The following is a 14,404-nucleotide window of genomic DNA, read 5'->3' as shown; positions in this document are numbered from 1 at the left end:
AGTTTAACTTCCAAGAAATTATTAAAGTATTTACATTCCTACTATCTAACCCCCAACCCCCAAAAAGGTCTTATTTTCATTTGTTGAGTTTCTGGTGGTATCACCTCTCTTTCAGATCTTGTTCTCAGTCCTGTTGGTCTGGGTTGATGGATTACTCTCGGTTCTCAGACGCTGGTCACACTCTGTGAGGAATTTGCTGTAAAAGTGTTTTATTCTCCTGATTTCCATAGTATTCATATGAATCACTGCTTGTGGTTTATAAGAGTGTCAAAGCTCTTCTGTTTCTTTTGGAAAATTCAGTTGTTGTTTGGGCAAGACATGATAGTGGCTGTTCCAATTTTTGATAACCGTATCTTCAGCTTGTTAATTGTTTATTCACACTTTCTCTGCCCTGACAGCAAAGTGGAGACGATTTTAGCTCATTGTCTATGGTTATACCACTTCAGATGCTTACTTATTTGGCTCATTTTGTGTAATTTTATATAGTCATGGTCTTGTGATGCAACATTAGGCCTGAGGTTCTGCTGTAGAATTTTCAGCCCATTGAACACCGTTGTTTGACGGTGTTGTTCAGTCATTCAGTAAACCTAGTGCTGCAACTTTTTTTGTCACCAGCATTTTTAAAGTTTTTATACTACTCTCTGTTTCATTGTTAGCTTATGGATGGTCAAGTGAACTGGTTACTTGACGAAAACTGTATTTTTCTGCAAGCAAAGTTTTCGTGTTCAAATTGTGGACCATTATCTGGCATTATTTCACCAACAATAACATATTTTGAATACATTCTCTCAAAGCAGCATGAATGCAGTTTATTGCACCTTGCAGCAAGCAATGATGGAGAATCCCACTGCCCAAGCTGCTTGACTCACCTCATCAGAGGGAAAGGATACCAACAACTGTGATATGGCATCTATGACTTTCTGGTTGCATTTGTGGACCGAGGAGCAGGAGATGCTACACATGTCTTACTTGTTCCTTGGAAAATGCCACTTGGAATAAAATTCAGGGCAGCTATGACATGACAGCCACCAAACGCAGTCACCCAGTCCTTCTGAGTTCAAATCCTGCTCCAGCAGATGACACGGTTCAATGATAATGGCCCATGATATCCTTAATCTCTGCCTGCACTGGTTCACCGACAGCTGTAGATAGTGACAGTGATGCTGGGAGTTTCAAGTTCTTGGCTTTGCACTTTTACCAAGTCTGTACAGAATGCCTCTGGTGAGCACCCTGATCATTAATACCCAGACCGCTGACTGACTATGGTTAACCCCTGGACAGTGCAACCTTCAGATAGGCTCCCCACAGCACCCTAACCAATATACCTGTGATACCCCCATCCCCAGAATATTATACTAGAGTCTGGATTACTGATCCAGTGTCTTTACCATCATGCCACTGCCGCCTCCTTCTCTTCACTCAGGACTGGTCTCCTTTGACTTCCAGCCGTGGTTGCATTTGGGCTCGTTTGGTTGACACACACACAGTTGTTATATAACCTGCTGCCACATGCTGTAGCTGTGACATTGATGTAGACTGGTGCTGTACGGTGATACGTCCACCCTCTTGACTGTTCGGTGCTCTGAATCATGACAAGCTGCCTGCCTGTCCCTCTGCACTGAATAGCAATGCAAACCAGAGAAGCTGGCAGCTTCTAAGTAATGGCTGAAGGACCTACTGTGTTAAAAAGCAATATGAGTGACAGAGGCTGTCAGTCTGTAACTTCGGACTGAAAAGCCTATTTGCTGAAAAACAACGCAAGCCACAGAGACTGGCAGCCTCTAAGTCAGTGCAAAATGTGTGAGCATCAAGAAAGTAATTCAAGTGACATAAGATGCATCATGTGCAGATGCATGAGATCTATGTGTATCTCTGTTGCCAAACAACCTGGCACTAACTTACAAACCATAAGCTGCAAAGTGAAATCCTGAAGGGCTGAAGTGCTGAGTGGGTTGCTCTGAAAGTAGCTGTGATGATGTGGTCAGGCTGATGGGTCAGCAATGCCCAGTTGAATAGAGTGATGGTAGGAGAGAACGGTGTTCATACAGCATGGAAGGAAATGATGGAAGTGGTGAAGCTGGAGAAGTGAGAAGTGAAAAGTGAGCTGTGCTGCCAGACAACTGATCTGACTTCCATGTTGGGAATTCGCAGTGTCTCATTTCTGAGGAAGGTGCAAGTCATACAAAAATGAGGCGAGATTAGCTGTTACTGAGATACAAATATGTGGAAATAAAGATAGTCGCTGCTCATTCGCAAGATTCAGAACTTGCCATTTAAACTTTATTGGGAAAATGGGAATTTATTTTTTCACCACTGGGGATTTGATTTATTTTTTCATTCTTGCCATTTCACCCCAAACTTTCTCACCATTGCTGAGACTGCTCAAGCCAACAAAAATATACACCCTCTGTTTAAAACTTAATCAGAGCCATAAATGATAATGGATTCAAGAGCTGAATGGCAAACAGTTGGTGAGAATACTCCCCTCAACATAATGCAGCATCCAACAGAGCGTAGCAACAGGGGATAAACTCATTTCCTAGATAACACCAGCCAGATTCTCCAGTGACCGTAATTTTGCCGGACAGAAACAAAGATGGTTGTGATGGTAGGAGGCCGGTCGTCCAAACTCCAGGATATTGCTGCTGGGGTTTCTGAGGGAAGGGATCATCAAGCCAATGATCCTTAGCTACTGCATCAATAATTTTCCCTCCAGTAGAACGTCGGATGAGACATGTTTACTGACTCTTCCATAGTGTTAGACTTTGATGACAACTGCTATTAACTGCAGACGACACATGTGGCCTTGTGAGTCTTACCCTCTTGAGAACACATTTTTAAAATGAAACAAGACTAGTCTGCATTAGGATAGCAAAAAACCTCGTATTTAGGGGGATATGTGGTTTATGTCAGTTTTTTGTGTATAATATGCTAGTTTTCACAAGGTTAAATAATAGTTTCAGAACATTTGTTACAGAATGTTAGGTAAAACTATCAATATTTTTAATTGTCTGAATATTTCAAGTTAAATCTCTCCCTTTACTACATTATTCTAAAACATAAACACCAACAGGAAGCACGTTGATTTCCACTGGAACAGCTTCAGTGTATCAGCAACATCCTCATCGTCAAATAGAATCTGAGCTGCTTTGCGCCCTTAACAAACTATCCTTTCATATTTTCTGTCTCCAATCTGACCCATGAAGTTTTTTGGAGCCATTATTTTGACATTTTCAAGCTTATTTCAAATTCCTTCACTACCATGTACTTATCTATCTCTGTAAAATCTTAATCTCTCCAGCCCTACAAACCTCTAATATCTTGAATCTTCCAATTCTGAACTTCTGTATACTTCAGTTTGAATTACTGCACCTTTGGCGGTCTTGCATTCAAATTAGACAATAAGCTCTGAACTGCCCTTCATGAATCTCTCCAAATCTCTTCTTAAAACCTATCTCTTTAGCCAATCCTTTGGTCATCTGCCCTAATATTGCTTTATGCAGCTTAGTGTCAGAATTTATTAAATAATACTCCTGTGAATGGCTTTGGGGCATTGTTACTACATTATAGACGCCACAGAAATGCAGGTGGTTGATTTGTTTTACCGTGTGTGTTTAATACATCAGGTCAATTTGACCAATGTATTTGCTACTTATTTTTTAAAAGAGCTATATCTCAAACACAATGAGGATTTATGAACTGACTTCTCTAACTTGATTAGTTAATGCAAAGTTGAAATAGCTTGAAGTTCTCTGATTTCCCCAGTTTGTGATGGTAGTTTTCATCTGTATGAAAAACGAGCTGTGCAAAATCTGCGAAAGGCCAAATCAAGGATAAACAGACTAATACTGAGATTTTTTTTTGTCAAAGACTTCAGTGCGTCCTTTTGTGGAGGTTTCCTTCCAACGTACAGTCCGTCAAACCAGCACTGCAGAAGGTCCAAACCCTAACTGGAATGAAGAATTGAAAATTCCATTCAGGTAATTTGTTTAAAAAGTAGATTTATTTGGATGAAAGAGGCCGTTGATCCATTTAATCTGTTGTTTCCAAACCAATATTATCCTTTTTTATTAATTTATGAGATGTTGCTGACTTTCGCAGCATTTGTTTTCCATTCTTAATTGCCCTTGAACAATGTAGTTTGCTGAGCATTTCAAAGGGTAGTTAAAAGCCAACCATATTGCTGTGAGTCACATTGACTATGGATGGCAGATTTCCCTCAGAACGATGTAAGGTGAGTTTTTACAACAATTGACAGTGATTACCTGTCCACCGTGAAGCTAGCTTTTAATTCCAGACTTTTATTGAATTCCGATTTCCCCATCTGTCAATGTGGGATTCAAACATGTATTTCCAGAATATTTACTACGGTTCTGAAATACTATTTGGTGAAATTACCACTACTCCATTGCTTATCTGGATTTTGTCCCAGACTTCAGGGACCCAACATTATGACCAGATGGATTGTCCTGAGTTTACACTTGCCTAAAAGCTAGGGAGAGCTAGGAAAATTTTGAAAAGAAATGTGTTCAGCTAGATCCCCAAAAGATTCTTGCCTTCTCGCATTTTTCCAGGGCGAGGCAGGTCCTGATGCCAGCAACCTACTCGTGCCATTTTTTCATTCCTAAATATCAGAATTGTCTCACTTCCCTTACCTACATCGGCAGCTTCCACTTCTGATGGTGGAGCTCCTGATCTTCCATTGCTGCACAGCCACTGACTGGCCTCCAGTCTCATGAACTAGTCAGTCATCAACCAGAAACTTTGGTTACGGTCATAGAATTTTTAAAGCTGCTCCCATCACGTCTGTGACAGTCATCGAGAATCTATCTATTCTAATCCCATTTTACAACTTGGCCCCTAACCTTGTATGCTATAGTATTTCATTTAAGTACTTCTTAAATGCCTTGTGGGTTTTCACTACCATCACTCTCTTTCAGGCAATGAGTTCTAGATAATCCCGAGCCCCTCTAAACCACCTTACATTGAAACAATGCCCCTGGGTTATTGAACCCTTTGATAATGGGAAAAGTTTCTCCCTAAATACCCTATCTGTGCCCGTCTGATCCTTTGGACTACTTAGGGTCCTGTCATTCAACATGTACTCCCTTGTCTTGTTAGTCCTTCAAAAATGGGAGGTCAGAATTTAGTGCAATGTGTTTCGGGATTAACTCCATGCATCCACCAGCAAGAACGTTTCGTCGGGTCAATACCAGTTGAGTACTTCAGTGCTGTCTAGCGAGCTTCTCGTCAAATCAGGCCTCCCACCCCACACTGAGACTGCTGGCTGATCAGCTGGAGAGTGCCTGTGATGGAACAGACTGCAGGTTCTGATTGCAGCAATTGGACACCACCCCCCCCTTCCCTATCAGGCACTTAGTGTTAGCAAGATATTTGGATCAATAGTGAGTTGAGACCCTTAAGATTCTGTTAAGTGGCCTTTATTGATGATGCGTCCAAAAAAAAAGGTCACCTATGGATCATCTTGCACAGAGCTTAACTGCTGAATTGGCAGAAAGGTGGTGAGTCCAGGGACAATCCACAATTATTTGCCCTTCCTTCCAAATTCCTCAGCATCTCCAGCAAGAGGAGAATCGTACCTTTAAACACTGTTGGTGTCTGTCACCACCCCCCACCTCCGTCTCTCTCTCTCTGTCTCTCACTGCACACTGTCGTGAAACCTGCTTGGTATCTGAAGAAGGGTCTCGACCCGAAATATCAGCTTTCCTGCTCCTCTGATGCTGCTTGGCCTGCTGTGTTCATCCAGCTCTACACCTTGTTATCTCTGGTATCCCTAATTTTTTTTTGTCTTTGTTTCAGATTTCCGGCATCTGCAAAGTTTTTGCATTTGTATTAGTCCATAAACATAAACACTGCCCTCCTGTTTCAGTGGTTTATTTATTTGCAGGTCGTGTATAGCAGTACTAGGAATGATATTAAATATTTATCAGATTTTTTAACATAAAGAATTATTATGACATGAACCCTATCAGCTGTATTTTACCAAAAATTAGCTAAATGTCAATTAATAGAGGATCTGTCTCCATGAGCACTCGTGAGTTAGCTTTCACAGTTCTCTGCTGCTCACCTTATGATGTGTGCATAGGATAGACCAAGAAAGGCACATGGAGACATGATGCATACATTTATTTTGTTTCCTTCCCACTATGTTTACAGTGAAGGGCAGCTCCTGGCTGATAGTGTTTGACCAGGTGCTAACAGTATTTATCCTACCACAGAGACCACGTGAGATTTCCACTGTTAGCACCTGGTCAAACACTATCAGCCAGGAGCTGCCCTTCACTGTAAACATAGTGGGAAGGAAACAAAATAAAAATCTTCTAAGGGCACGTAGATGGTATTGGAGACAAATAGAATCTGGCATCCATGAAGGTATTTCTGCCTTATATCATCACCTGTCTGATCGATTACTTAGTAACTGCAGCCACAAGAATGAAGCTGCATGGACCACCCGTCCTTGTTGTCATGCTGGAACCTCGTATGAAGGGATGCTACTGTTTCCCAACATACAGTGTGGCATAACTTAGCTAAGTTGGCCAAGCTTGCTGCTGAGCTGTATCACTGACCCCATCACTGCATTGGTAACAGAGTTGGTGCATTTTTGGGTTGAGGATTGAGAGATCTCCCATAGGTCCGTGGTGAATCATTTAAAGTAGCAAGTTGCTCAGTATTCACCAGGAAAGCACGGCCACCGCCATTCTGCTGGAGCAGGACCCGATGACACTGGTCCATGTCCGTGCCTCAGGACATTCTCAGTCTGTCGCAGCAATGTGCCTTGCCCAGATGGAGGAAGTATGAACGAGGAACAGAAGTAGGCCGTTTGGCCCTTTGAGATTGCTCCACCATTCAATGTGACCAACTCTCCATTCCTGAATATCCCCAATAATCTTTCATCCCCTTGGTAATAAAGAATCCATCTACTTTTACCTTAAAAATGTTTAAACATTCTGCATCCGCTGCCTTTCAGGGAAGGGAATTCCAGAAACTCAGAATCGTGTGGGAGAAAATATAAAAGAACAGAACATCCAATGAGAGAAATGTCACTGAAGTGACCTCCTGTACCTCCTCCATATCCTGAGGGGGCCTGTAGACATAGAACAGTAAAGAATGGGAACAGGCCCTTCGGTCCATCATGTCTGTGCCGACCATGATGTCATTCTAAACTAATCCCATCTGCCTGCATATGGTCCATATCTCTCTATTCTCTGCCTGTTCGGGCATCTGTCTAAATCTCTAGTATTTGACATTTTCACCTTGGGGACCATCCACCCTATCCTTGCCTATATAATTTTATATACTTCTTTCAGTCTCCAACACTCCAGTGAAAGCAATCCAAGTTTGTCCAAACTGTCCTTATGAATAATACAGTCCAATCCAGGCACCATCCTGGTAAACCTGTTTTACATGTCTTGTAGCTACGGCTTTGTTACACGGATGCTATTTGGCAACCTTTGGAGATAGCTGCTGATCCTGGGCTTTCTTATGCATTTGTCCCTCCTCAGTTTCTCTGCATCATTGCTGTACTGCAGCCACAGTGACGATAACTCCTGTTGTGGATGAATCCATCAGTCACAGTTTCGCAAGACATATATGAGGACCATTACGCCCTAACAATGTGAGCAGTCAGTAGTTGCACACGTGATGATTTGGCGTAGTCCTCAATACATTAGGACATGGAGGACTTTGACAAAGAAGGCTATGGAATGCCTGTGCACGGACCTTTGACATTGCGGAACATAATTCAATCTATGCAGTATCAGTGTGGTAGGATTTCTGAAACTTTATACACCTATCCCAACCCGAACCCTTACAACTGCTCAAGAAAGGTAGCCTTGCACAGAAAAACATGTTGTCAAGTACCTGCAGTCCAAGCTGAGAGAAGATCAGCTCCCCCTTGTCCTGACTGAGGACTTGTTGCCGTAGACTTTGAGACATGGCCATTTGTTTAAAAGGCAGGCAGTGTGTTTGCCACTTAAGCTGCTGGTACTGTGACATTGACGTAGCACAGTACCATACAGCAACATGTCCACTCCCTTGGCTGATCCCTGCTAGGAAACGTGGCAAGACAGAAACATTGTGAGCCTGTAAATTTTAGAATTAGCTTTATTGTCACACGTACTCACATGAATGCAGCAAAAAGTTTACAAGTTGCCACTTATAGCACCTTCTTAGGCACCTAGGTACAGATTCCTAAGTACAAATATCTGGGGAGGGGGGGGGGGGGGGGGGGGGGGGGGGGGGGGGGGGGGGGGGGGGGGAGGTGGGGTGGAAGTTAGTAAAAAGAAGAAATAGAAAGCCCAGCAATAAATGAGAAAAATAGAGAAATAAGGGTTCAGAATGACAGTCATTCCAACCCAGGCCACGCTAGGCTTCACCTTGAGGCCAGGAGTGCTGGGAGTCCAAGTCCAGCCTGGCTTTCGACCTGGACTTCGCTGATCCTGTCCAAGGACAAGTTGTAAAAAGAAAAAAAATGTGAAAAGAGAGAAGGAAAGAAAAGAGAAGCAATGGACGGAGTGGACAAGCTCCAGCTCAGGAGTCCTTCTTCGCCACCATCTTGAAAGAGTTGGAAGTTCTGATTATGGGCATGCCAAATCAGTTTGGAAAATATGGGGAGGTGAAAATGCGATTCTCTACAGCGAGGGAAAAAAATAGTCCAATTGTGCAAACAAGGGTTAGCAGTGAGGGAGAATCAGGCTGGTGATTCTTTTAAGTTGGTGAAATGTTAATTTGTGTGGGAAGTATATGCAATTACTTCATGTACTTGCAAGCTAGCCTACACAATTTATATTTCATGAGATTTAATTTTCTTCTGTGCAGCTTTCAACACATTGCCAATTATGGCTTTGGCAAATTTGAGATGCTTACGTATGTAAGTTTATTGTTTGTAACTAATAGCCCTGTGGCTTCTGACCTTTAGAAATAATTGCGTGCATCTGTGGAAGTCGTTATAGTTCCCAGTACTTCTGAGCTGAATCACAGATATTGTTATCTGATCAACAATTTTTGAATAGTCCACCAATGAATGTTATTGCCCCTTTTGGTTTTACGTTTTTAACTTCAGTTTCACGTTTCTTTGGTTCTTCTCTGTCAATGTTTTATACTGTTTAAAAAAATTCCACTGTGACATTGCAGTACAGGACCCATTTCACAAGCGTGAAAAATGTGTGACAACACATGATACCATCTGTAAAATCAGTGCTTCTTTTTCTACTTTAGAGGCTATAAACTACATGTAACATTTGTGCCATGAAAATGCCAGGCAATGACCATCTCCAGTAAGAGGCTATCTAACAACCACCCCTTGACATTCAATGGAGTTACCATCACTAAATTCCCCACTATCTATATCCTGGACTCGCCATATCAATATGGTGGCTACAAGTGCAGGTCAGAGGCTAGGAATGCTGCAGCAAATAACTCACCTCCTGACTCTGCAAAGCCTATCCACTATCTCCAAGGTACCAGTCAGGATTGTGATGGAATATTCCCTACTTGCATGGATGGGTGAAGCTCCAACAACATTTAAGAAGCTTAACACCATCCAGGACAAAGCAGCCCACTTGATTAGCAACATGTGCACAAACATCCACTCCCTCCACCACTGACACTCAGTAGCAGCAGTGTAAACTACTACAAGATGAACTGCAGGAATTCACCAAGGCTCTTCAGACAGTACCTACCAAACCCAAGACCACTTCCATCTAGAAGGACAAGAATAGCAGATACATAGGAGCACCACCACCTGCAAGTTCCCCTCAAAGCCATTCACCACACTGACTCCGAAATATGTCACCGTTCTTTCACTGTCACTAAGCAGCAATCCTGGAATTCCCTCCCTAAGGGCATTGTGGGCCAACCTACAGCTGGTCAACTGCAGCGGTTCAAAAAGGCGGCTCACCATCAGCTTCTCAAGGGCAGGTAGGGACAGGCAATAAATGCTGACCCAGCAAGCAACACCCCCATCCCATGAGTGCAAAAAAGAAAAGTTATCTAGTGATTACCATATTTCAGTTTGGTATGTTTTTGTTTTCTGTGTTTTCTGGTTATTTTATGAATCATTTCAACTTTCTCTTTGGGGCCTTTCTTTAGGGTTTGTGATTCAGTGCAGGCAGCACGTTGCTAGAGCAACTGTCCCTGGGTCCATGGGCAACCCTATGTTGTGACCATAGGCACCTGGGAGAGACTAGAAGAGAGGATGGGGTAACCTTTGAATAGCTGAAAGCTGCACAGTGTGACCTAATGTTTCGTTTTTAAGCTTGAAGACAGCTAAGCATAAATAATGCATAAGATCTTTGTTCCCAGGCTGTTAGGAAAAGCGAGAGTCATGGGATGGTGAGGAGGAGCAGGAGAATGGCAGGTGGAGGGTGCACAGTGTGATTTACCCTGGGCCTAGCTCCCCCTAGGGACAGCACTGAGCGGACATGTACTTAGAATATAGAACAGTACAGGCCCTTCAGCCCACTTTGTTGTGCCGACCTATTATCCTACTCTAAGATCAAACTACTCTACATACCCAACATTTTACTATCATCCATGTGCCTATCCAAGAGTCGCTTAAATGTCCCTAATGTATCTGACTCTACTACCACTGCCAGCAGCGCATTCCACGCACCCACCACGCTCTGTGTGAAGAACCTACCTCTGACATCTCCCCTATAACTTCCTCCAATCGCCTTAAAATTATGTCCCCTCTTAATAGTCATTTCCGCCCTGGGAAAAAGTCTCTGGCTATCCACTCTATCTATGCCTCTCATCATCTTGTAAACCTCTATCAAGTCACCTCTAATCCTTCTTCGTTCAATGAGAAAAGCCCTGCTCCCTCAACCTTTCCTCATAAGACCTGCCCTCCAGTCCAGGCAGCATCCTGGTAAATCTCCTCTGCACTTTCTGTAAAGCTTCCACATCCTTCCTATAATGAGGTGACCAGAACTGAACACAATATTCCAAGCGTGGTCTAACCAGGTTTTATAGAGCTGCAGCATAACCTCGCCGCTATTAAACTCAATTCCCCGGCCAATGAAAGCCAACACACCATACACTTTCTTAACAACCCTATCAACTTGGGTAGCTACTTTGAGGGATCTATGGACGTGGACCGCAAGATCCCTCTGTTCCTCCACGCTGCCAAGAATCCTGCCATTAACCCTAAATTCTGCATTCAAATTCGACCTTCCAAAATGAATCACTTCGCACTTTTCTGGGTTGAATTCCATCTACAACTTCTTTGCCCAGCTCTGCATCCCGTCAATGTCCCGTTGCAACCTACAACAGCCCTCCACATTATCCACAACTCCACCAACCTTCATGTCATCGGCAAACTTACTAACCCATCCTTCCACTTCCTCATCCAAGTCATTTATAAAGATCACAAAGAGCAGAGGTCCCAGAACAGATCCCTGCGGAACACCACTGGCCACCGAGCTCCAGGCTGAATACTTTCCATCCACTATCACCCTCTGTCTTCTATTGGACAGCCAATTCTGTATCCAGACAGCCAAATTTCCCTGAATCCCATGCCTCCTTACTTTCTGAATGAGCCTACCACGGGGAACCTTGTCAAATACCTTGCTAAAATCCATATACACCACACCCACTGCTCTACCTTCATCAATGTGTTTTGTCACATCCTCAAAGAATTCAATAAGGCTTTTGAGGCATGACCTGCCCCTCACAAAGCCATGCTGACTATTTCTAATCAAACTGTGTTTTTCCAAATAATCATAAAAAGTATCCTCTCCAATAATTTTCCCACCACAGAAGTAAAACTGACTAGTCTGTAATTCCCAAGATTATCCTTATTCCCTTTCTTGAACAGGGGAATAACATTTGCCACCCTCCAATCATCTGGTACTACTCCAGTGGACAGTGAGGATGCAAAGATCATCGCCAAAGGCACAGCAATCTCTTCCCTTGCCTCCCGTAGAAACCTTGGGTATATCCCGTCTGGCCCAAAGGACTTATCTATCCTCATGTTTTTCAAAATTTCTAGCACATCCTCCTTCCTAACGTCAACCTGTTCGAGCATATCAGCCTGTTTCACACTGTCCTCACAAACGTCAAGATCCCTCTCACAGGTGAATACTGAAGCAAAGTATTCATTAAGGACCTCCCCTACCTCCTCCGACTCCATGCACATGTTCCCTCCAATATCCCTGATTGGCTTTACCCTCACTCTGGCCATCCTCTTGTTCCTCACATAAGTATAGAATGCCTTGGAATTTTCCTTAATCCTACCCACAAGGCTTTTTCATACCCCTTTCTAGCTCTCCTATGTCCATTCTTTAATTCCTTCCTCGCTATCTTGTAGCCTTCTAGAGCCCTGTCCGATCCTTGCTTCCTCAACCTTAAGTAAGCTTCCTTCTTCCCCTTGACTAGATGTCCCACATGTCTTGTCATCCAGGGTTCCTTCACCCTACCATCCTTTCCTTGCCGCGTGGGACAAACCTATCCAGTACTTGTAGCAAGTGCTCCCTAAACAACCTCCACATTTTTGTCATGCATTTCCCTGAGAACATCTGTTCCCAGTTTATACTCCGCAGTTCTTGCCTAATAGCATTGTAATTCCCCCTCCCCCAATTAAATACTTTCACATACCATCTGCTCCTATCCCTCTCCATGACTGTAGTAAAAGTCAGGGAGTTGTGATCACTATCACTGAAATGCTCTCTCACCGAAAGATCTGACACTTGACCTGGTTCGTTGCCAAGCACCAAATCCAATATGGCCTCCCCTCTAGTCAGCCTATCTACATATTGAGTCATAAATCCTTCCTGGGCACACCTGACAAAACCTGCTCCATCCTAACTATTTGCACTTAGGACGTTCCAGTCTGTATTAAAAAGACAGGATTTTCGGTCAATTGGTGCAGGAGCAAGAGTGTGTGATTGCCCTTTCAAAACTGACACAAGCACAACAGATGGGATATTCCTGATTTGTGCTGCATGATTTTTGTTCAGTGATACAAAACATTCTGCTGTGGAATTATTTGCAAATTCTTAATGTGAAAGTTATTAAATAATTGTAACTGCAAAGCTGAGCTGATGTGTGAATACAGTAGTAATTAGTGCCTGTTTTGTTTGATTTAGAGCACCAAGTGGCGATTACAGCACAGCAAATCTACAGTCTGTTACTGACGACATGTTCATCAATGTCTTTGATGAAGTTGTTTATGACGTTCTCGAGGTAACCCTAAATGATTGTTTTATTTAATAAAATCAACCCAATCAGTAAAATAATCATCTGAACTCTTGAAAGATATAATTCTATGTTTTTAGGATGATAGAGAAAGAGGAAATGATGTTCATACCCGTGTTGAGCGACACTGGCTAGGGGGTGTCCAGGTCCCATTCACTACCATCTATTCCCAATCCAGGGTAAGGAAGCTTGCTTATATAAATATTTGTCTGTAGTGGAGAGTATTTTCATCGTGGTAAAATGTAAATTTATGTGAGAAGTATGTGTGTCCACAAGCTAGCCTATGTCATTTGTATTTCGTATGATTTGAGTTTGTTGTCTGCAAGTTTCACCACATCACCATGCAGTTGCTTTGCCAAATTTGAAGTGATTATGCTTGCTTGTTTATTTTTTCCATAATTAATAGCCGTGTAGTTTATGACCTTCAGAATTTATTGTTTGCACCTGTTAGCTGCAAATGACTGCTTTTAACGTCAAGGCCGCATTTATTCATTCATGGGATGGGGGTATAGCTAGCTAGGCCAGTATATATTGCCCATCCCTAATTGCCCAGAGGGTAGCTAAAAGTCAAATGCATTGCTTTGGGTCTGGAGTCACATGTAGGCCAGACCAGGTAAGAATGGCAGTGTAGTGGGACTCAATCTTCTCAGTTCTTGCGATAGTTTCAAGTTATGACGGTGGAAGCCTTCACTTCTGGAGCACTCAGACTTGATGCTTCCGTCTGCAGCCATGAAATTTCTGAATAAAGACAAAACGAAAAAACAAAATCCAGGGCCAATAAAGAAAACTAGTTATCTCTTAATCCATTTGCCTTTGAGATGATGCAGTTTATGGTCAGCCAGGTACCCATCCAGTTCTCTTTTGAAGGCATGTAGAGAGTCAGCAGTTAGAAGGGCATTTATGGTCTCATATCAGCCTAACACCCTGACTTTTTAATTATGTATTAATTAAATGAATGATACGTGGCTCTTCCCACTCAAACTGGTATAATCTATCAAAAGGCATGCTATCCAGTTCTTTCTTTATTATGTAAAGCTCTATCCAGTAACCCTGAAGTCGGTATACTGCTCTCCAATAAGTAAGTAAGGCTGTTTAAGCATATCTAAGTAGTAAGGAATCATTTTCATAGACTGTGATCCTTTTTCACAGCCACAATGGCACCTCATATGAGGGAAGCATAACTGGGTTC

At 42.7% G+C, this 14,404-nt stretch overlaps 1 protein-coding gene across 3 annotated transcripts in view; it reads left to right on the top strand.

Annotated features, from left to right (window-relative positions):
• Nucleotides 1–14,404, top strand: part of cc2d2a (coiled-coil and C2 domain containing 2A) — a 187,689-nt gene that overhangs the window by 147,198 nt on the left and 26,087 nt on the right. For all 3 annotated transcript variants that reach the window (XR_007262507.1, XM_048599381.1, XM_020517151.2), the window contains 3 exons: nt 3,871–3,980; nt 13,107–13,203; nt 13,296–13,394. Coding sequence is in view for 2 of the 3 variants with exons in the window: in XM_048599381.1 (XP_048455338.1) it covers nt 3,871–3,980; nt 13,107–13,203; nt 13,296–13,394 (306 nt within the window). In the remaining variant the exon portion in view is untranslated. The remainder of the gene's footprint in view (nt 1–3,870; nt 3,981–13,106; nt 13,204–13,295; nt 13,395–14,404) is intronic.

This window comes from Rhincodon typus, chromosome 1, assembly GCF_021869965.1.
Source record: "Rhincodon typus isolate 14 chromosome 1, sRhiTyp1.1, whole genome shotgun sequence".
Lineage (NCBI taxonomy): Eukaryota > Metazoa > Chordata > Chondrichthyes > Orectolobiformes > Rhincodontidae > Rhincodon > Rhincodon typus.
Note: the sequence above shows the minus strand (reverse complement) of the source record. Positions and strands in the feature narration are given on the sequence as shown.